At 42.2% G+C, this 24,658-nt stretch overlaps 2 protein-coding genes across 5 annotated transcripts in view; one reads left to right on the plus strand and one right to left on the minus strand.

Moving 5' to 3' along the window:
- LOC119170263 (WD repeat-containing protein 48) overlaps nt 1-17,882 on the minus strand; it is a 40,536-nt gene extending 22,654 nt beyond the window's left edge. For 3 of the 4 annotated variants that reach the window (XR_012886953.1, XM_037421381.2, XM_037421380.2), the window contains exons 1-7: nt 17,795-17,882; nt 15,005-15,145; nt 14,294-14,369; nt 12,586-12,668; nt 11,346-11,475; nt 4,893-5,083; nt 4,114-4,218 (exon numbers count right to left, since the gene is read on the minus strand). Coding sequence is in view for 3 of the 4 variants with exons in the window: in XM_037421381.2 (XP_037277278.2) it covers nt 4,114-4,218; nt 4,893-5,083; nt 11,346-11,475; nt 12,586-12,668; nt 14,294-14,369; nt 15,005-15,145; nt 17,795-17,857 (789 nt within the window). In the remaining variant the exon portion in view is untranslated. The remainder of the gene's footprint in view (nt 1-4,113; nt 4,219-4,892; nt 5,084-11,345; nt 11,476-12,585; nt 12,669-14,293; nt 14,370-15,004; nt 15,146-17,794) is intronic. The other variant, XM_075877564.1, reaches the window with a different exon arrangement.
- LOC119170265 (uncharacterized) lies at nt 9,727-22,971 on the plus strand. Its single transcript, XM_037421384.2, has 2 exons — nt 9,727-9,788; nt 21,251-22,971. The coding sequence occupies exon 2, from the start codon at nt 21,260-21,262 to the stop codon at nt 22,244-22,246; it is 987 nt and encodes a 328-aa protein (XP_037277281.2). The 5' UTR covers nt 9,727-9,788; nt 21,251-21,259; the 3' UTR covers nt 22,247-22,971.
- The last annotated feature ends 1,687 nt before the right edge of the window (nt 22,972-24,658 follow it).

Here is a 24,658-nt window from a genome sequence, read left to right on the forward strand (position 1 = left end):
TGTTTGCCAAAGATTTTTAGCGAGTCAACATACGGTCATCGCCGCATTGGGCACTCTCAACGAAGATTGTGGGCATGGCACCGTGGACGCACAACGTGGAGAGCTACTTCGGCTGTTATAGAAATCATTTAGTAATAAAAGTAAATCAAAGCATTCTCACATTGCACGAAAATTTGTGTTGACTGAGGCAAGCACAATGGTGTGCACCTGTCTCTCTTGCTTTTGTGCGTAAAGCACGCGGCCTCCTTGGTAACGTTTTGGTCAGTGCGGACTGCCGCGCAGGGTTCACGGCACCATCTCGCCCTAGTTTTCAAAGCAGTATTAAGTGGCCGAAGGCGAGCTATGCTGTGATATTCGTTATTAAGTTCGTTTGATTTTTCATACGGGTATCTAGAGCTCTTTTGCTGCAATAACACTGCTCTTCACAACAACTGTGTTTTGTGTGGCCTGCTACTTTCACTCGAAGTATTACTGGATGATTATTTATAAGACATATTTCAATAAGTGTAACTTCACCCACATATAATTTGTCTACCTAATCCTCACTTTCACTACAAGCAAATCTCTGCGCGGGGTGTACTGAATGACGTGACGTGATAAGCGAAAGTTACAATAACACCTGCTCGACTATTAATAACAGTTACCGTATCTTGTTTTCAGTGACTCTATACTGGTCTCTGGCATCAAATAATTTGTTTACTAGCAGCTCAACACATCACGGCTGAAATCAGAAAAGACGTCCAAATACGCAACGCAAAATGACAGCATCAGGGCAAAATCATTCTCGCCGCCCTTGAGCTGCCGACAGATGGAAAAGGCCTGTCTGCCTGGCATGAATAAACATAGCTAATTACTATGTGTACATTCCCGGAAAGTCCCACGTCGTACTCACCAGATATCAACCTCAACACAGTACACAAAATATTTTCGTGAAAGTGCTTGCCACACATGCGATAATCAATGCTTCACTGTTCCACTATTCTCGGCTTTATCGAACATGCATCCTGCTGGTTCTTGGTTTTAGTGTACGCACGAAAACACACACCAGGGCTAGAAGTAGAGACCGCATCATGCGCTACATTAAACAATTCAAGGGCCAAATAAAATGGTTGCTGTGATTGCACACTTTGGGAATCGTTCTTTCCAGCCTGGTGCGAATAAAGGCGATTAATTCCTATGCCTGCAGATCCGTGAAGTACGCCGCCATACTTACCGAACATCTAATCTCTGATTCCCGACGCAAAATCCTTGCAGATGCACGAACGCTCAAAATATGAAGATGCTGCTGAGTGAGCAGCACACCCGCGGAGGAACGCCGAGTTGTTTCGCTAATTTCAGTTTTATCAGTCAAATGTAACGGTGGTGCGTCTATTCGGACAAACTCATTCACATTAAGGCTCACTCAAATGCTTCCGGCACTACAGAAGCAAGCATATCAACAAACGTGAAAGTTAGGAAATGAACTGACTCGGGGTTGAAAGCAAGCACGCTGCACTGACGACGGCATAAGCGAGTCATGTAAGGTCGTTTACTACACCACAATGACAGCAGCACTGGCCTCTCCAGTGGTTACCCTCGCTCTCAATATGGTGGCTAAATGAGCTGTGGGATGGCATGTTTGGTCAGAATGTTCATGACGGCAAATGTGGTGTGGCTTTGCACATTGGAGCATTTGCAGCGATCTTGCGCAAACTGTTCTCAATCCCAAGTGTTTGGCCACAATGTGGAGCCCAGTAGTTTTTGGCAAGTTTAATTACCAGCAATGGAAGCGACATTTTGCTTTTTGGAACAGATTCTAGAGCAGAAAAAATGGCGCTTTGGAGCCGCCTTAACTGTCTTCCGAGCAGAAAAGAATGCTATAGCTAAGGGTTGCTATTGGTGTATTCACAGCAGATGCATGTTCGTAACAACTTCTAAAGTCTAAAACATCACTTAAGCATTTATTATTATTAAGCGTTTATTATTACACATGCTGTATGCTAGTATGCAGCTAGTATACAAGCCGTATAGTAGCATCATTGGCGTAAATAATGGGGGGGGGGGGGGGTTCAAGAGAGTCCGGACTTTTCTTGTGTTCAGGCTGGGGAGGACAGCCATAGCAAGTGTCCCCCCCGAGATTTAGCTTGAGCACATAATATAATTGTGTTAACAGTTGAATATAGCACAATCAAGATTTTAAAAGGCTTTTTATCTGTTACTGCATAGCTTTGTTAAATGCCCCTGAGCTGTGTGAACAATGGAAATTGCGAAAAGGTGAATAAGAGACTAAATAGAACAATAAAATTGTTCGAGCTCGGACCCGACGCTGGTTTTTTCTTCAATTCTATTTGAAAGCATGATTTATTTCTTAGATAAATAAAGATACAACCCATATTTAAAATACAAATTGGTCAACATGGCCTGATATGTGTCACCCCTTGTGATTTTTCTAGATTTGCGCCACTGAGCAGCATACTAGGATGATAGCATACAGCTTGCTTTTGGTTTCGCTTAGGCTCACGGGATGGTTATCATGGTTCAACTTCATTCTTTTTAGTTTGCCAACACCATTTTGGAGCAGGCTTGGAGCAGTTACTAGCAAATCTTGCACTTTGGAGCAGTATGGAGCAGCATTTCTCTTTCGGAGAAGTTTGGAGCAATTGGAGCAGCACTTCCATCACTGAATTACTTTGGTATCACACGGACACTTAGCCCGTGGTCACAGTTCAAGAGATTTCGAACTTTCACAAAATTTTCATAATTTTTAGTGGTTCAAGGGTGTCCTGACCATTGCTCATCTTCAGCTTGCACACTTCTGCCCTGAAACAATTGGTGCCACTCAAAAAAGTTACAGCTTTGCTGCAAAGGCAAAGCAATGAACCCAATAGCAACAAATTGGAAGGTCACGCGCACAATGGCAAGCAGATCGAAACGTGCCCCGCGTTTCTCAAGCACAAAGGACGCACAAAACGTTCTGACAGGTACAAATTAACGGGAATAAGCATCTGAGTTGTTACTACGCTGAGCCTGAAAAGCGTGCCCTTTTCGCAAACGGAGGCTGTGCAATGATTGCAGTGACCTTTGTGCACCCGGTAACTGCAACAGAATTCTTTCGACGAAACCCAAAGGCTAGCTAGTCAAGAGGTGCAATTCTCCCCACTGCAAGATAAGGGCACGCGATTGAGCGTACACCCCACACTCCCCCCCCCCCCCCTATTCTCTACGCGGGCCAAAGTACGTGTGAGAGATGAGAGCCACTGTGCGCTTACTGCACCATCTTTCTGATAATGCTGAAAACACGATAGTCCCCCCCCCCCCCCCAAGATGCCCGCCAACAGCAATAAGTGGTAGATATGAATAGCTTGCCGTTTGAACGTTGAAGGAGGTACCCTTCGGTCGTTCAGTGGTTAATGCCTTGCATTCACAAAGCGGAGGTTCCCCGTTAGATTCCACGTGCCGGAGTATCTTTTCTGGAACTTTTTTTCTTTCTTGCGTTTTTATAAAATATATAGATATGTACACATATACGGTGCATTACATCGACGTCGAGGCCCACACCGACACCAGCAGTGGAATCCAGCTGAGAGAGTCCATATAATTGCTATCGCAATAAAACACAATTGACCCATGGCATCTCTCTTGTATGCACTCTTCACAGTGTTGTAGGTCTGGCATGCAGTTTTACCCAGTTTGAAGCTAAAGTTTATCGTGCAACACTCCTTTAACAAACAATTCATCCAAGAAATGACAAGGCACCTTGACAGGGGTTCACCTTAAACTCAGTCTACACTCCATGAAGGCCTGGAGAACACTGGCAACTGGTGCACTCGTAGATAAGACACCCCTCCCCCCCACTAACCAGCACAAAAACATCCCCCTTCTTTGCAATGTTTTTGCAGAAAAAGATCAGTTCTTTCACTATCTGGACAGATCCCCTGTACTTATAGCCTAGGCTGCAGCTTCATATCTTTCTTCTCTTGCTGCCTGGTTGTTAAAGTACATTCTTCTCACTTGAAAAGTTTTGTGCAAACTAACAATCCAGATAATAGAAGCTGCCCGCTACATCTTAAAGAGTTAATCGTACCTAGAACTTCTAAAAAGAGCTATATGTTATAAACGGTGGCGATAACTCACTTGTAGTGCCCAAACACCTTCGTCATGAACTCGTATCGTGGCCACACACCGCTGCTGCCCAAGTGACCATAGCCGTATCGTCCCATCTGAGCTACCAGACAGGCACTGCAAAGAGTTTGGGGTTCATATAGACGGTACGCACACAAACAGGGTACACACGATATCATTAAGTGTAAAACCCAAGATGGACACAAGACATGCTATTCAACGACCAATGCTGTCATGCTGTTCAATAATGTCCATAACACAAACTAGTATTTTAATACAGTCGTAAAACGGTGGCTATAAGTGCTAGGGTCACAAAATTATGTTCACATTGTTTGCTTACGCTACTGCTACAGAAGAAGGACAAATGGAATGAAATTAAATGTATGATACACTGGCATGGCTCTTCTTTCTGAAGCAACACAAAAGAAAATAATCTTAGCATCAAAATATCTCATCACAGAAATGATGAGTCATTTATCTGGAAGTAACCAGAATCTCAAAAAAAAAAAAAAATAAGTGGCACTTTTTAATAATGTTGCACAAACTATAATTGATTAAGTTTGATGTTATCAAGAGCAGTATTTTGAGGTAAGCATTTTTGATATACACAGTGTAACTAGCATTCTTACAAAAATAACCGCATGCAAGCAGTCAATAAATGATTAGATAGACAAATAAATATAAGAAGGTAAATAATTATGGTAATTAATAATGACTTAGTACATATGATTGATCGTTTGTCACGCTAAGATTGTACAAAAATAGAAATCCAGGAAACTGCTTTTAAATACCTGTGTGCCCTCTCGATTGAGAACAAGTGCTTTGACATTGTCTGTATGACCCTTGAGTTTCGGCATCTTCTGGCATGTCCTGGGGTCCCAAACCCGAATCACTTTCTCAGTGGATCCCGAAACAATCACCGTGCCTGGTGGGTTCATCGCCAGGCTGTATATGCTGTCCTTGTTGTCTGTCAATGAAGATGCTGCAACAATGAAGCGAAAGACGAGACAGAAAAGAAATAAAAGAGTTAAATCAGGGGGAAGCAGCAAACAGCACAAGCAAGAGACATTGAAGCAATGAGACACAAGTGACAAGCACAAGTGACAAAGGGCCATGTTCTCAGACAATTCTATTTATTTTAATCTTGCATATTATATGCCTCAAAGGCATCACAGATTTGGCAGTTACGCTTAAGTTTCATTGAGGAAAAGCAAAGAGTTTACCAAAGCCTATAAATACATTGAAACCTTGATATAACGAACCTGGATATAACGAAATATCGGCTATAACAAAGTAAACAAAGCACAGTCTTGCAATAGACATAGTGTTAGGAGTATACCTTTATAATGAATTCTCAAATAAAACGAACTTACTTTAGTGTAAAATGCAACTTTGTTAAAATGAGGTTTGAGTGCAGCGGATATGCATCTATCTTGCTATAGTAGCTGACCAGGTAGAGCGCTGCGCAGCTAAGCTAGGGAATGCAGGTTCGATTCCCAAGCACGATAAGCACATTGGAGGTAAAAGCAAGAACACCTGCTTACTTAGATTTAGGTGCATGTTGAAGAATAATGGGAGATAAAAAATGTTCTGAGTTTCCCTCCACGACCTCGTTGTCACATCGCAGTTTTCATACATAGAACCGAAGAATTTTAGACTGTGCCTGAAGATCTGAACAAGTTACATTGAATAAAGGGCAGTTCTGCATAACGATGCATTACAGTAACATTAGTACCAGACAAAAATGCGAAAGCAGACATCCACCGACACATTCAATCAAAAAATACAGCATGGTTTCATCTTGTACTTCATTGCAATTAAATTTTGAGTCTTTGTGCGGCAAAACCACAACTAGATACACTCAAACCTCGGTGTAATGAACTCTGATATGACGAAATATCAGTTATAACGAAGTAAATGAAGAATAGACTTGCGATCGAATGTTAGTAACATGCCTTTGTTTACAAATTTTGGATATAACAAACTTGTTTTCGTGTAAGATGCAACTTCGTTATAATGAGATTTGATTGCATAGTGTGCAACCTACTGTGGGCCTCCAGATTATTGTGACAACATAAGATTCTTTTACGTGCACTTAAATCTAGCTGCTTGAGTGTTCTAGTCTTTTGCCTGCATTGAAGTGTGCTTCACAGCTGGTTTTGAACTCGCAACCTAGTGCTGTGTTGCATGCTGCAACATCTCACAAATTAATTTTGTCTGTACGCTCTATTATCTGTTTTCAAAGCCTCTCATAAACATGACCCAAAAGTGTCACTTGATTATGTGTTGTGTCTTATGATAGACGGCTGTACAAGACACAGTGATGTGATGGAAGATTTCAGTCCCATGCAAGAGAAAGAGACTTCATAGAAGTGCAGACCGTAGCGACATGCCATCTGAACACAATTCTGCAGGAGTAACACAGTATATATCTTTTCTGATCAGCTGTAATCGAGCTGTGCTCTGCAGTACAGAACACTACTCTACTACCACTGTGTTTATGACTCATACACAGGCACTAACTATCACAATCTTTTGATGCCGTACATTGCTTCTTTAAAAGTTTTCAAACTGAACATGTCTAAGCAAGTGTAAAGAGACATTTCTTAACGAAAGTTGTGCAGGGATGCAATGCACAAAGCAGCAACTGCTATGAAAAAATAAATAAAGAAAGAAAAGGACATCACAGGCAAGCAGCAAATGTCACACATAATTTGAAGTTTAGAGCAGCGCTTAACTTCCTAACTTAGGGATGCAGTAACAGAAAGCCGAAAAGTGAAGTCCTTGACGGTTCTCACCCAAAGTGAGGCAGTGTAGTCAGCGTAGTGGGGGAGGGGGCCAGTATCCAAGGCAAGGCAGGGAAAGAGAGATACCACAATGATATGAAATAAAGATAATTGCAATCCAAGATAATAATGAGGGGGAGGGAGGTGATAAGGACAGAGAACAAGATCCAATTGAAGAAAAGCAAACCGTTTCAGGGACCAGACGTGGACAAGACTGTCCCTGAAGCCGAATAAGATGCAGCGTTGGATGTTTCAAAAGTAAACAGAATAGGATGTCGATGATGTAATCCCCAAACATGACTACCTCATCGCAAGCAGTGAGCATGAGCATGGGAGTTCTCAGTGCAGCAAAACTCTACAGAGACACCACAGTGGCAAGACGGAGGCCTAAAATTAGAGCACGCGATGACTAGAATGATCAGAACAGATGCTAAAGCTGCAGAAGAATCCCAATGAAATAAGTAACCAAGTAGGTTCATGTAAAAAATTAAGCTTGGTGGCGAGGTGGTGAGAAAGAAGATAATGTGTGATGAACCTTACTGCTATCACTGATGTGAAACCAGTGGGGTTAGCTTACAGATCATCCACTGATTATGCAAGGTATTAGAGACCATAATGATTCTTTTGGGCAAGATAATGAAGTTTAAGACAAAACTATATATTATCTCCACATTGCATGCACTATTTCATGACAGTTTTATTTCTTTTTTGAGTTGCCCAGTAAAACCATTTTAAGGTGCAAATTGACTGAACAGTAGCTTTGAAAATGACTACACATTGGTGATGGATACGTATGTTACATCCTTCTCAACAGTAGCCTTTAAAGCATTTTTTCATACAGTGAGCTAGCCTGTTCGTTCCCCTCTCAGTGATGCTCTAATGTAAGTGATGTTGTAGGCAACTGGATAATGCAAGGCAATGAAGGATGTAATATGGTCACATAACATCCAGCCCCTCTTGCCTTGTAGGGACTGCTCAAGAGGATGCAATTGGACTGCCCTAAGCTCGTAGGTGCACGTGCAAAGAAAGCCTAGCTAGTGACTTCGTCATCCAGAGCTTATTGACAATAAGCACTGTCAATTTCCAAGATCTGTTACTATCGATTTCACACACCCACTGGAAAATCTCTAATGCGGGGCCAATGTCTGACCACTGGCAATGTTCTCTCTTCCATTTCATGAATGGCACATCCCTATTAAAAGCCTCATGCTCTTTTTTATAAATGAGAAAAAAATCCTTTTGTCAAATTCAGAAAGACAATGATCTTCAACTGATTGTGGCTAGAAACTAAAGCAGTCAGCAGCGCAAACATTGTCACCTGCATCAGAATCACACCCTAGCACCATTAAACGATTGATGGGGATGCCAGTGTAGTGATCTGAGGTTAAGCGCCAAGACAAATGTGATGGTAATGTCTATATTTTAGTAGCCCCCCTCGAGTCCACAGTAGCATCAGCTACCTCCCATATCTGGGATTACAGCACAAAATGGTGCTTTTTCAGAACGAAATAGGTAAATTGAATGAATAATTAAGCATTCAGGTCTACATTTAATTCAGAATCACAAAATAAAGAATGCTCTACATCCTTGTAGCAGTAAAAATGCTGGATTGCGAGACAGCTGCTTTTCAAGCTACCTAGCAGTTACCAACATAAAGTAAGTACTTTGTAAGCAAGAAGAGCACCAACATATAGTAACAGAAAAGGAAGCAGAAGAGCCTAGATGCATTTCTGCAGACAAGTGTCTCGTAGCCAAGCAAACAAATGGCCAGAATGACAGAGACAAAAGCAGACCTCAGACATAGGGCTTAGCCAACTGCAAATCAAACCTAAATGTGAAGTGATGATGTTAAGCTCTAGCATGAAGGATAACTTTGAAACTTAGAGTAGCAACAAATGTCATTAGATAAAAGGACGAATTCCAAAAAGCTCGAACAAAAGGAGGAAGCAATCAGAATCATTGGGCTCAAAGAGGATGTGGAAGGTATGACAGTGCCAAGGGTCACCAAACAGAGCATCCACAGAACGGAATAGTTTACTATTCCGTTTCTTGTCTCTAAAAGAGACAAGAAAGTTTCGGCTTTCATGTTACGAAAATCAGGTTCAGTGCAGCAGCATTAGCCTTTCCTGGATCAAATGGCCTGTCCTCCGAAGTACTACCTCCTGAATTCTTTAAAATGCGAGGTGTGCAAAATGTTGACACTCAGAAAAAATGTGTCCGAAAAATGCTGATTGTGCCAATCCATCACAAATAAATGCTTGCAATGACGCGACCACTCGCACAGCTGTAACACTCGTATGCCTACAAATGGCGTGTCAGTGTTTAACAGAGCCACAGTCAGCAAGAACTAAGAGTGTGGTCGTCATATCCACCCACAATGATCAATGCAGTGCAGCCTCAAAAAAAAAAAAAAAAAAAGTGTTGCGCGTTTCACACAAATGAAACACACACTGTCACATCTAGTACGCTTCGAGCCAGAACTGCGAAACAGCTGCGCAAGGTCAAGAAATGCAGAGCGCTTACTGTGAAAATATTAAAACCTTTCAAAAGTATAAGAAAGTTAGCTTGCTTTTCAGAATGAGCTAAGAAAAGACAACCTGTTTCTCAAAGCTTTGGCTTTGACCAAATGCAAGAGCTGAAATAAAAAGAAAAGTGATGGGGAAAAAAAACAATAAGCCTAAAGCTGCTGAGAAAGGCAGATGGCAGCTGAAAAGCCCATTTTAAAATAGAGGTCTCACAAACTGCCTTTTAGCTCGCTAAGAGTTATCGATGCACAACACATAGCAGAAAGGAGACAGGCTATATAAGTACGCTGCCACGATGTTGCCAAGCTTTAGCAGCAGGGGTCACCACCTCTCTACTTCTTCCTTCAGGCAAAAACTCTTCTAGATCTAGCTGTGGGTAAGTAAGCCAAGATCTTGTCTTCAAGGCAAAGCAACTTCACATTTAGCTGCCATAACACACGAAAACTAATGCCAGTGAGAAAAACTCTGTTCACCACTCAGGATGGAAGTTACAGTGTCTGTGCCTACAAAAGCCACTATGCTCCAAGCAAAACAAAAAGCCAACAGGAAAGGCACTCTATCCAGTAAACATATACCAAGACGACGTGCTTTGGTATAGTGGATCACAGCCCTGCAAATTTTGTTTTGTGTTAACAAGCTATCTTTTTGATGGTGTTATTAAAGCGCAGTTTCTTTCTACATTCTCAACATTTTTAAAGACAGCAGTTTCATTCACAGAATCCTAATGCAAACCGGTTTTTTTTTTATTTCTTATCTTAAACATCCTCAATACTAACATCTTGCCAACTTTTTCCCAGTATCACATTTTTTTCTTAATCATAAATACCAAAGACAATTTGTAGAATATAACAGTGTATTTGACATTCTGTCTACTGTAACCCAACAGCTCTTTAGTTCTGAACAGCATCATACCAAGTAGCTCTGCTAGTAGAAGGTTCAATGTGATAGGCTACATAGAAGTCAATCTTTGCCTTTTAAATTGTTTCTAGAAAGTCAGTAAATACAAATCTTTTTTAGTGCTTTTTAGAATCAACACATCATTTCTCGGAGAACACAGAAAAAAAAATTATTTGAAAAGTAGGAACAAGCTGGCTTCAAAGCATGACTGCGGTCAGTTTTGCTTGCGGTACAGTAGTGGAAAATGATATTAAGGTACTCCAGCAGCCCCTGTGCATGAAAGAGAACTAAACAAAAAAAAAAAATTTTCAGATAGCCTTTGGTAAGAGAAGTTACAGTCTCCACTATATTGTGATAGTAGGCATTCGAAACGTATGGAAGTGCCGAGCTATTCTACAAGAAGTAAAGAATTCTGAATTCAATCCGCATGGTGACAAGTTCAAGTTAATAAAAGTGCATCTGCTCAGTAGGAAGCTAAATAACACAAGTGTCTTCTATTATTAATCACTGAATGTAAGTTGGCTTGCAAGAAGTCAGCCCTTAAAGGTGCACAATGTTTAAACAATTTAAGGTTAACTCAAAATCGATGGTAGAGAATTCTTCATGCAAGCGACTATGTGAATAAATTTTCCCTAGTTTACAGTGATATTACATTGGCTAGGTTTAAATCACAACATCACAAGACTTATCCCAAAATAGAGAAAACAGTCTGCCATCATAACAGGAAAAATTAGAGCCTAGTAACACATATCAGTCAAATAGCTATCATAACAAAGCAACAATTTTCATAAGAAAAAAACCATAAAGCCAAGTAATCTATTACCACTTCATAGCAGCATCTCTTGACACAGAGATGGGACGGAGGAGAGGATAGACAAAGAATCTCAAAGTAAGAGCTCTCGGAACTAGCTATCATACTAGCTATTTTGTCATAATGGGCTAAAGTTATCCCAACTATTACTCACACTCTTTCTACTATAAAATGGGTTAAGTGTGAAAGTTATGATAATAAAACAGTAAGAAAAGAAAGGCTTACTGGTCACCGTGTTGTTGGACGCAGTTAGGGCGGTCAGGACATTGACATCCCAGAGGAAGATTACTCGATCAAGACCTGCTGAAGCAACTCGTTCTCTGTCTTTCGCATAGGCTAGGGCTTTCACATAATCCTGAAAGAGGGCATTACGAGGCTTACACTCTTTAAAACAAGTTCAAAGCAACACTTGCCATTTGTAACATGAACGACCGTGAAATCACGAGCAAGCGCCGCCTATGGTGAAGGATAATCCGACAGGATTTCGTGGGGTGGCCCTTGCTCAGTGATGGATCAAAATTCAAGATGGCAACGGAAGAGCCGTTAAGAACAAAAGAATTCAAATCTGTGCTTCTAATTAAATGAATTATTGAATACACTTGCATTCACAGCTTTCATTTGCCCTCATCAGACGAATAAGAACAGTGAATGAAACAGTGTAACTTGTGGTAGGAGTGAAGAGGCCACACTTTCGAAATCTCCCAAAGAAAGGAGGGGGGGGGGGTGTTCCTGCGGATTTTATGATAGTATGCTAATGAGGATATTGTGCATCCGCAAGCAAAAAGGATAAGCTTCATGATATCGAAAAATTTATTTTTTGTTCTTGAATCTAGAGCACATAAAACATTTCCCTGATCTTACTGAACATGAATTCATACTGCACTAGGAACGAGGCACCATAGTAAAAGGGGACAAAACGAATGCAGTCAATCAACTTCTATTCAGGTGTCCTGTCTCCAGTGCAGTTAAAACTCCCATAATGTCTAAACAACTAACCCTCCAAACACGCATTCATCAACTTCGTTGACCATCTTCAACAAACAATTGAAAAATTTTTTTGATTGTTTGTAGACATCAGTGCAAAGTAATTTTTTTAAAATACTGTTACCAAAGCAGCTCTACTTCTGAATAAAAACTGACTTTCAGAGTCACAGCAAAGCCGGGTGTCACAAAATAGAATCTTCAAAAGCACCGTACAAATTTACAAATTTAACTACACAAAGTAAATGCTATTTTTCACTATTCAATGCAGTTAAACAGCATGGCTGGTTTTCTTTTTCTAAACTACAAAATGTAAAAAATAACATGAAACACTTTCAGCATGTATAAAGTTTTCTAAGACTGTTACCATTTTGTCACACTGCTTTTCTCGTTTTGTAGACTACAAAACATTCAGCTACAACCAACTCTAATTGCAGCACAACTGAACCTCCAATCAGGCGTGAAGAACAGCACGTGAGCATACCTTGTGCGTACGGAGTGTGGACATGCAGAAACCTTTATAAGCGTTCCAGACCTTGACAGTTGTGTCACTAGAGGCGGATATCACTGCACAAGTTGTGAGAGAGAAACACATGAAGGCTTAGAATGGCAATCTGCAAACGTCGAATACACTGCGTTCAACTCCGCACGTGAAAAAATTAATTCGTCTTCCGTGATTGACAGCGTTTCAGGACAACTCCTTGTTCACCCAGTCTTCCAGCCATCGTATACGAGAAATATTGTTTGCAATTTCACTACTAACACAATTTTATGTACAGTTGCATGCCCAGTCGTCCCTGTCATCTTGCTTGGTTGTCAGCGATTCAGTGATTTACTCTCATAAGCAAGTGATTTGCCCTCATAAATGAGTTTTGGGTTTTGTATCTCATAAGCTGGCAGTGCCGAGTTGAAAAACTTGAAGTCCTGACAGGCACAATGCTTAACAATGACATTGCCAATGCGTCTATCGAAGAAACATACAATGAGGCCACGACACCTGCTAGGAGAGGAGCAACGACAATACAGATACCACCCTTTCGATTATAAAATTAGTGTGGTGTGAAGTTTCTCTAAATACCACAGATTTCATTTAAATAATTTTAAAAATTGTGTTGTAGAGGAGTTAATGGGATGTGTGTACATGATTGAGAAGTAAGGGCCAATTCAGATCTAAAGCTTTTGTTTAATAAGGCAATTTGAGGTTGACATACACATATGCCTGCAAAGCCTGCACATTTTGAGACATATTGAAAGACAGGTTGTGAAGTTAACCACTGCCGCTAGCATAAAGCCAAGGTCTAGCAAAATAAGAAATGTACATATTCAATTACTCGTTTAATAATTTCCTGAGTAATGGTAAGCATTGAAGTTCATGCCAACAAAAAGTTTACTGCACAAACACATTTCAATGGTGCTCTGCCAGCTCCGACATACCAAGCATGACAAGCCAGGCCATACAAGGTTACTTTGTCAAGGCTCTAGAGACAAAATATATGCTGCATAATTAAATTGTTTACACACATTTGCATGGGAAAGTGCTAAAACAGCTCTGTAGAAAATGTAATAAGTGCTGAAGCAGCCCTGTAAAGTGCAGTGCGACAAGCCAGAGACACATGTATACATTGAAAAAAAAAAAAAAACAGCTGAAAAAAATAGTGAGCCAAAATTACAATACCATTAAGAAACATCAACATTTCTACATGTTAAGTCATTACCAATGTGTTCCCAACCAGTTACATAATACTACACGACATGCTCGCAAACTACGCATACACATCACCAAGTACTCATCATAAATCTATATGAATCATACTTTTCGTGGAACATCCAGAAGTGTTGAAAGTAATTCACCTTACAGTAGCTTTAGGAGACAATTTATTTAGTTGGACATTTAAAATGTTTAGTTGACTTTCTAAAGTGAAGAGCTAAAATTTTAAGAAAAGGCATGCAATCTGTTGGTAAGATGTACAGCTATATATAAAGACAAAAGAAAGTTAAGAAAGTGAAAGAAGACAGCCACGCGTTTGAAGCACGAAGCCACAAAGAAATCTATACAGATTTCTCAGAATGTCCATATGGATTTCCTTGTGGCTTCGTGCTACAAACGGGCAGTTGTCTTCTTTCACTTTCTTAACCCTTTTGCCACCTTGTGGGTTTCCGCAGAACTCATTAACATAAACTCAAGAACTCACAGTTTTTGCCGCCGCAACAGAGCACAACATCATTGACCCAATCTGTATGATGCTCCATAGATTGAATATAAGGGTCCTGCCAAAGGAAGAATGCACACCATAAAGTGATGCAATAAAACAAAATACAAAACCAATCTGAGTAAGCCATTCACTGACACTAATTTGAATTTAGAAAACACATCCGAATGGTTAGCAGACAATAAGATGCACTACACACAATCGACATTCATTGCCAGAAAGATTAAATAAATTTAATTGTTTGTTCCAGATATGAAACCCTAATTTCTTACATTGACAAAAGCACCACCAATATGGAGAAATGACTTTCTCAACTGCAAATACTGTAGCAATGCACAAGACATGCCCTTAGACACCACATCCTCCCTGTCTGACTCTTCGGTCTCAAGCCTACGAGAATGTCACATCAGCAGTGCCAATCCCCACACATTGCGAAGTGTGTGGGGAATTGAGCATATCTAAATAACATTTTTCATTATTTTTATGTAATATAAATTCACAAGTGACTCCAGTGCTCAGCACAATGGAATAACTTTCGGCAGACTACCAGCTCACCTCCCAATGCATCTAAATTGTTAGTTGCAATATGATCTGGCCCTTTGGGTAATGAATAATGCTGCGGGCATTACAGCAAAAACTGCTGCGTGAGCACGACAAACTGAGAACAAGCACACCCGTGTGCCTTACACGTACCTCAAGATTGCGCGTGTTCCAGATGCGGATGATTGAGTCGCGGCCTGCAGAGTACAGCCTGTTAAGGTAGGGGTCATACTGGAGAGAGTTGACACCAGATCGGTGTTGCCTCTCAACCGCATCTCTGATGACATAGGATACCTGGCAATAACCAAAGAAAGAAGCCAAGGCTAACCTAAAGGCACAGGTAAAGCACTTCAATTTAAGGACTATTTCCTGTAACATGAACTTGCTGTGTGTTAAACAAGCCAAGACATCTTTGATCCGATGTTGTTGGTGGGTGGCTTATGAAGCCCTACATGAGCAAGCTTTTAAAACAGTTAAAAAAAAGTCATAATTTCTTTCAAACAAAATTTATTGCATGGAGCATCTGAGGTAAGATATTTTAATTTTACATGCACCATAACCATTACTAGACATCAAAACAGGCATAAGTGCTCATAATATCTGCTGCACATAATCACATATGCATGGTTTCTAAATGCTTTATGTATAAGCTTTCAAGTAGTAGTTAAAATAGCCCCTTCTCCAATCTGCATAAAGTCACTGTCACCAGTTCAGATTCTTGAGATGGTAAAGAGCCTGGCAGTGGCTTAGGAATTGTTTTGTGTATGAATTTATACTAGGTGTAAAAGTACACGACAGTTTTGAAAACAAAAGATGGCACACAGATACCGAAAGAAACCCTGAAGAAAAGATATGCAAAGGAAATCAGTCTCACGGTGATCTGAGAAATTAATGAAATATCATTTGGGTAAATGAGCTTTGCTCTGTGGCTTGATAGTCTCTCGGTAAGTTGAGATAGAGTAACAGGTGACGTACAGATGTACATACAGGTGTTCTAGTGCCCATAATGAGATAAAGCTTCCATTTCTACAGTCATCCAGTCCGTAGGACATGAGATAGCGGCAGCGTACAGCACTGAGTGTAAGCACCTCTAACAAATTAGCTGTACTGTTAAGATATATTTAAAGAAAATGACTCCGCTAGGTCAACTTAAGCTACTCTCATAGCAAATATTTTGTCTAATACATTTTAGAAATATTATAAAGAATCATCATAGCAACTATAAACCATTGTTGCATCAGGCCCAGGGTTCAACAAATTTTCCCGAATACTACATTAGAGCAAATAAGCACAAGGCCTGTTGTAAACTGCTATGATGACTCACCATAGCACATATGTTGCAGTCAGATTAGTAAGATATGAATAGCAACACCTAGAACACACAATGCACAGAATGCGTGAGAATGGGTTACAGACCATTCAATTTACTACGGTTTTATGCGTGCTGCTTTCCTTTTTCTGCAAATCCACACACAAAAAAACATCACTATGGAGAGAAATAAGCAAGAAAAAGTCAGTCTTGGAAGAATGTTGCTTATATAAATTGTGCACATGGCAACATATAAGTTATATTCTCAGCCCAGCAAGAGCTGGTTAACAGTTATAAAATATAATTAGCAGTAGAGAATGACCCTTCATGTTATACTGAGACAAAGCAAAGCTATCCAAAGGGCTTGTGTAACAAAACACAGACATTTTATATATTCTAAATCTGCCGTCCTTGATCTCCTTTATGGCCCAGAATATACCTCACTTAGTGTACTATAATAATAATAATAATAATAATAATAATAATAATAATAATAATAATAATAATAATAATAATATCATCTGTGGTTTTACGTCCCAAAATCACGATACGACGATGAGACACGCAGTAGTGGTGGACTGCGGAAATTTTGTCCATCCGATGTTCTTTAACGTGCACAGACTTAGTAAAATAGTTGAACAGCAAACCTCAAGAACGAGTTAGTAGCACGGCCAGTTTATTACGTTCTGCAATTACCCCGATTTGCGCCCTGGTGGGGCCTAGTCAGAAACTAATCTAAAAAAATAAAGAAAAAGCAACAACACAATCCCTAATTAAGGGCTACGTAAACACAAGCTACCGAGCGTTACGGCGTCGATTCACCACTCGGTACGGAATAAAGAGAAAACGGTGCTCGTCGTACATTATTGCAAGCAGGTCAGCGACATCTCTAAATCAATGACAGCAGATGCGCACATTCGCTAACCACCTTTGCTTAAAGTGGAAATGCACGGCGGCGATCGCGCGGGCCGAAGCCGTTCACTTTACATATCAGTCCAGCTATTGCGACAATCGCTACATTACAGCTCACGAAACATCTATTACGCCCGGTCTTTCTCACCGTTCTCGAGCCGACGGGAAATGCGCACGACCAAGAAAGCACCTGCCGCGGTAGCTCGTATCGGCTCAGGTTGCCGTGTTTTAGTGTTCTAGAAAATGGTTCTAGTATCGCCGCTGTCGATGGATGTGGTCTGATGATGCGTGTTTACGATAGCGCACACCGCATATAACCTTTATTTTGTACCACTAGAAGCTCCTCTGGAGGCATTGCGGAACTGAGCCGTTTCAAGGTGGAGCAAGCCGCTATGCGGCAGCTAGCTCTCGTCGGAGCGTACGAACGGAAACAAATAAACAAACGGGTACAGGGAGCTGTGGCTTTGCCTACTATGCTGCTCGGAAGAAAAATCATGGCGAGAACGGGAAAAATGACCGAGGTGAACAGTTTCGATAATAACAACTAATAAAGAAAAAAAAAATCCCGATCTTGCCCGTCCAAAATGAAGGGCTAGGATCATCCTTCTCGCGGGAATCCACTGCGTCGCCTCTCTTGAAACGTTATATGCGCTACGCATGAAATCGATGTTCGATCCTTAAAATAAGCAGCTACAGGGTAATGGAAAGGATCGGTAGCATACCTGAACTTTCTTACGAGGTGTATGACCGCCGCCGCTGCTGGTCTGCTTCTGATGAGCAGCCATGTTTGTTTACCAAAGGACCGCGTTGCCGTCGATTTCCAAGCTTTACGGTTTTACTTTCGCATACGCTTAATCTCCTCAGAACGCATTCATCGCTTTTAAAATCAAACGGATAAATTATATTCCTTTCGTCTTTCTAACTTTTATTGCTTATTTGATAAAATGTGAGATTTGTGTTGCCCGTTTTTTTTTTTTTTGTCATGAGGGAAGGGTGTGTCAGTGAGCGGCATTTTCAGTTTCAGCATGGCGTATTTTTCTGGCGAGCGCGAAGCTTGGAAAGGAAAAATAACGGACGTGTGTCGTACTCTCTTACATTAGCAACTGGAGAAGTGAAGAATAGCTGGTGCGGTGGCTTACAAGCCTAATAAGAGGAGTGCCGCGATCGGGTTGTCAGGTGTGGGTCTTTCTTTGTGGGTGTGGGAAGGGGCAGTTTAGTTAAGAAATGCATTTGTTGCACGCTCAGATCAGAATGCGGCCACCTCTACCATGAGTCAATAAGCGACTACAGTGGCACTGAACTACGCCATTGGGTTTACTAATGCGGCGGATGAAAGCAGCAACACCCATAAGCGTGTGCATGGTTCACCTTCTGGAGGGTGAAGCTTCGTCGCAGCCACGTTAGGGTGGCCCTAGCCCCGTAGAGTGCTTCGATGCGCTCGTTCGCCTCTTGTAGAGTAACTGTATATGGTCCCTGCGGGCAGTTACCCTAGCCTCTTTGAAATTTTTTGTCGGCCCCTTTCCACCACTTACCCACCTTTTTTAAAGACAATCGTCTTTCTTAGGTACCTTCGACGCAAAAACGTTGGTTTGTCTGTCTGTACAGTTGTCTGTTTGTCCACCGTTACCGCGACCTGGGTACTCTAAACAGCACCAGCCGATACCCCGAATGGCCGACCCCATCCACAGCGACCACCAATGTTGTTCAAGGATCAGCGTTCATACGTGTGCGATTGTCAATTAAAAAAGCAAATATTGCGCATATCTGAGGCACCATAACACGTATACATTCTGCATGTTCGTCTTTAACTAGAAAAGGCATACATAAGTAATACTAAGGACCGTAGCACTTATCACGCGGCGCTGACCATCCAACGCTTACACTGAAAGGCGAGTATTTCCGACGCTTTGCTAAAACGAGACGGTGGTGGCACCTACCTGTCGCCTTGCGTATCACACCTTATCCCCTCTGAGGCGGGCGCGCACATCCGCCTAAGAGCCACGTGCTTTGTTTTTCAAAAAAAAAAAACTGCCAGACGTGGTCATGTCTCACGTGTAACGTGAGTTGATGCGCTCGTTCGCCCCCGCTGCAGGCTCGAGGCACTCTAACGCAGCGCCTCCAGAATACCATTCACCGATTTTCTTGAGCAGAACATCAAATAAATGTTTTCTTCACTCTCTCCACACGCAAGACTATCGTCTTTCGACGACATTTGCAGATTAAGTGCAGATACGGGGCCACTTTTTTTTTTCGTCGCTTCGCGCTGACATGGTTTAAAGACTATAAACTGTGCTACTATCACAATATCATGCATTTGCTGGGCGCTTTTACAGTTAATAATTTATGCATACGAAAAAACAAAAAAAAACGTGTCGTGGTGTTAGTCAAAGCTTTGGCACTTGGTGATATTTTGGTCAGGAATCTCGGCCGCGAGCGTTTGAAGTAGGCTCAGCGACGGGATTAATGCTGCAGCGGTGGTCATACTTGTACCTGCCGGAACAGATCTCGCCGGATTCGATCACTGCGATATATTTCACTAGGCAGAGGTCCGTTTTAATGGTAAAAGCCAGACACAGTTCCAATGTCTGATAGGCCACGTTCAAGCATATTACAGGGTGACTCTTCGTACGTGTGCTAAGATATTCTCAAGCCAGAGGCTAACATTTCTATTGAGCCTTTGCACGCTCTGCTAACATCTAAACACACGCACACACAAACACACACGTGCAAGCAAGCACGCGCGACAGAGTATTCAGCTCTTCCACAGAACTACACCAGTATGGGAGTGTACAATATTGTTGCCGGGTTGCGGCTAGGTTGTGCGAAGTAGAGGACGACGACGTGTTTGGTGTACGAAAAATACAACGGCCGCCATCTTGGCTGCTGGACTATTTTTCTACTCCAAAGTAGTAAATACATGCGCAGCATTCGAAACATACACAACATATATTAAAACATATACTTACTATGCTCTAACGGTTAAAGGCACTCCGAAGTGTTGTCTAGTGAGTGACGAAGGCGCAACACAGGCAAACTTACAGGCCAATCACAACCTTAGAAAGGCCTACTAGAACACTCATCGTTAACTTAAGCTGATAAATAAAAAGGTGTAGTCATAAACCTAAAGCAGCGCTATGAAAAATGCAGTGTGGGCAGCTGTAGTGAACAGAAGTTTCATTGTTCAGCGGTGTAGCAAACAGCGTAAGAATAAGAAACATAAAGCTGAAAAAACACACAACAAATTAAAAAAATATACATTGATTCGCTTCATCTGTTCATCCCTTCACATTGACATGACTAGAAGGGCACACCGAGCGATTTCTGCACACCTGAGCTTAGGCTGGATAACCTATAAAGCTTTACATCCATCAATCCACCCACTCCATGGCCGCTGAGACTTGTAGCTCTTTAAGGAACAGCAGGACTTGAGCAAACTTTTATGAAGGACTCGAATAGGGAAATCTTGTAATCAGATTACATTTGAACATCCGAAAAAATAGTGACCTCCAAATATCGAATTCAGTAACGGTTTTTAACGTTTCTATAAAACCGATGCATAAACATTACGAGACAGGGTGAATCGCTTCGTCTTGTCTGTTCTTTTGTTGTCCCGTCTACCATGCTTCACTTCACTCACTATGCAACCAACTGGCCGAAACTTCTGCTCTTCAAAATTTCACCCGAACTAAAGAAATGCTAATTTACTTTATTTAATACATCTAATGCAACTGAAAAAGGGTGTCAAGTTAAGCAGGGAGGCATGGGTGTAGCCAAGGGGTAGGGGAATCTTTAAACCTTTGCCAAATGTTTCAGTTTTTGTTGCATATATATACACGCACACGCATACAAACATACGCACGAACATGCATAAATTGTGGTTGAACCGCCCCCCCCCCCCCCGGAAAAATTTCTGGCACGCCTCTGCAGGGTGGTAGCAACGGGGCCAACTTCACATGTTACTTTATTCTTTTTGGCTAAAATAAAATAAAACAAAGGGAGTTTCCGATTCCCCCCGAAATATAGTGTTGGATAAGCCTCCTAAAGGGAAGCTTCATCAAAAACACATCTAGCGCATGATTTATTTTTTTTTCAGTGCTTGCACTTTGCCGGTAGTCATGTGTATAGATTAAATGAGTGCAGTGTGATTGTAACTTCAGAACTGTTCTGTTTTGTTGCAGCAGCCGGACATGGTCGCCCCCCGTGTTCTGCTCGTGGTTGCGTTCTGCGCTTTTATGTGGGCGCCGCCACAGACTGCAGCCGCTGGTGCGCCGAACGGGACAACCTCGGGAACACCGTCAACTGTGTCTCCGGGAGGTGGAGGCGAACTAGCCAACCGTAGTGATTCTTCTAACGCCACCAAAGCATCGGCTACGCGGGCAATCCAATCTGACGAATCGGGCAAGGCAGGCCGCTCTGCCTACGAAAGAGCTGCCTTTCACGGCGGCGACACAGGAGGGAACCACGATTCGGGGGACAACAAGTGGCACGGGGGAAGTGAAGACTACAGGGACAAAAAGTGGCACGGAAGGGACGACGACGATCCTTGGGACAAAAAGTGGCACGATGGGGACGATGATGATTACAGGGACAAAAAGTGGCACGATGGGTACGATGATGATTACGGGGACAAAAAGTGGCACGATGGGGACGATGATGATTACGGGGACAAAAAGTGGCACGATGGGGACGATGATGATTACGGGGACAAAAAGTGGCACGATGGGGACGATGATGATTACGGGGACAAAAAGTGGCACGATGGGGACGATGATGATTACGGGGACAAAAAGTGGCACGATGGGGACGATGATGATTACGGGGACAAAAAGTGGCACGATGGGGACGATGATGATTACGGGGACAAAAAGTGGCACGATGGGGACGATGATGATTACGGGGACAAAAAGTGGCACGATGGGGACGATGATGATTACGGGGACAAAAAGTGGCACGATGGGGACGATGATGATTACGGGGACAAAAAGTGGCATGATGGAGGTGATGACGATTACCGGGACAAAAAGTGGCACGATGGGGACGATGATGATTACGGGGACAAAAAGTGGCATGATGGAGGTGATGACGATTACCGGGACAAAAAGTGGCAAGGTGGAAGAAAAGACAACTACCGGGACAAAAGATGGCCCGGAGCAAGAGGTGTCCTCAAAGGGTAGCAAGGGGTAGTAATGGTCAGAGAGGCGAACGGTGGCGCGGCAGCGAGAAAGAATTGAAAATGGTGACGTCCAAAAATAAGGAGGCCAAAAAAGACGGTGTCTAAGGCAATGGAACACCTCGTGTGCTAAACAGACCCATAGGAAAAAAAAATCTTGTTTGACACATGCAGTACATATCCAATAATCTCACAAGATTATTTGCTCTCATATTAATATATGACATGAAGTAGGTGTCGCAAGATTTTTTTTTTTGATAGAGTGCGCCCAGCCTTGATGCGCAACTGAAGTAAATACTACGGCAATGGAGAAGGCCCCGCCGAGGTGGTCTAGTGGCTAAGGTACTCGGCTGCTGACCCGCAGGGCGCGGGTTCGAATCCCGGCTGCGGCGGCTGCATTTCCGATGGAGGCGGAAATGTTGTAGGCCCGTGTGCTCAGATTTGGGTGCACGTTAAAGAACCCCAGGTGGTCAAAATTTCCGGAGCCCTCCACTACGGCGTCTCTCATAATCATAGAGTGGTTTTGGGACGTTAAACCCCACAAATCAAATCGAGAAGAAATTGAACGAAACCCATCTCGCTTGCAATAGCTCATTTTGCGACGTATACCAGTATACGCATCCTTTAAATACGCGATCGTGTACACTGCTAATGACAGCCGCATATCGGAACAGTTCTTTTACAGTATTCCATAATGATGATTTTGCAACAAAACTGCCGCTGTAATCAGTTTTCAAAAAGAAGTAATAAATGGGTATCAGCTGGTCTCGCTTGCGCATGCCTTGTGCAGCCTGCAACTTGTATCTGCGACCGAACGGAGTGCCGTCTCTCGTACGTATGCTGTCGATGTCACTAACTCATATTGACCCCACATCTGCTGTTTTATCATCATACCCTCAAATCTCGATATAACAAATCCGCACATAACGAAATATAGTCTTGCAATAGGTGTAAAGTTAGAAACAGAAGATTATAACAAATTTTCGAATATAACGAATTTATTTTCATGTAGGAAGCAACTATGTTCGAATGAGGTTTTAGTGCATTCCCAACTGGCGTAGCCGAGCCACGGTCTTTCACGCGAAGCAGAAAATGGGCTACTCTATGAAAGTCATTCATTTTATTAGCCAACCCAAGGAACTTTGAGAAAAGTTCTATCGACAGGTATTTATCTCCGCCTACGTCCGGGTGCCCCTGCGTTCCCCTCGTTAACACAGCGTAGGCCCAAATTGGCCCGGAAGGATAAGAAGGTTTGACGATATGACTGTCCGATGATCACATGAATAACGTGAAAATACTGCCTCGCACGTCGTCAAACCCTTTGCTCCAGAAACCTGTAGCACGTTCCCGTATACCACGGGATTCGATACTCGAGTATCCAACACAGCTGATTGACAGTTAAAACCTACCCAACAACGGCGAGAGCGGACATTGATAATTCCAATTCGAGTGCGTAAAAAAAAAAAGAACGACACTGGTAGCGCAGACCTTATGAATGCAAACAATCAAAGTTGGGAACCCAGCCAGAATTGAACCGAAGCATTCTGCGTGGCAATCAATTCTATCACTGGCCTCGAAATGCAGACGTCATGCTGGGTCAACGTCAAACGTGGTTCCACCGTTGGCTCCACTTTACGTTACACTTAAATTTACATCATTCACATCATTACCTTTTTGTTCCCATTGGTCGACCCCGGAGGAGCATGCGAACGAAAGTAAAGAATGTTATTCATGTCATCGCACCATATAAGCGGTGCACTTTCTTTCAAAGGCACAACTTCTGCGCCTGAACGTGAGTGCTGGCACTACGTCAGACCGTGAATTAACCTTTAAACGTCAGTACAAACGGTGTGCCTGGTAAGCCCAAGACGTGCCCGCAACTCCTCCGTTTGCAAAAGACGAGTCGATCCACCTTTCGACAAAGCCTTTTGCTGCTTATTTTCTGGGAGATACTTCACTCAAGGCCACAATATTTCAAACAGCGATTTGCCTTTTCCCTTTCCATTAATGCGGTACGATGAATTCAGTCAAAGTTGAGCTCACTTCGTTGCATAATATGGCTGCACGAAAAAATTGGGCAGAACATCAGTCACGAAGCGACTAAAAAAGACCATTCTTAATCGCTCTTAAGTGGGTGGCAGCAAAAAGAAATCAGAATAAATCTGAATAAGCTTAGTATCATGGCAAATTATGTATGCCGATATACGTGTTCTTTGATGTCGAGTTACCGCAGCTTATGGAATAAGCAGGGGCGTAGCCAGAAATTTATTAGTGGAGTAAGAGCAGGCGGGGGGGGGGGGGCTTCAAGTTTTTTTATATATGGTCGTGAGTATGCTGGCACGTGTGTGCGTAGGTCTTCACATACAAAATGTAAAAATTCTTTCTAAGGGGTTCAAATTTCTGCAGCCAACATCTT

Source organism: Rhipicephalus microplus, chromosome 2, assembly GCF_043290135.1.
Source record: "Rhipicephalus microplus isolate Deutch F79 chromosome 2, USDA_Rmic, whole genome shotgun sequence".
Taxonomy (NCBI): domain Eukaryota; kingdom Metazoa; phylum Arthropoda; class Arachnida; order Ixodida; family Ixodidae; genus Rhipicephalus; species Rhipicephalus microplus.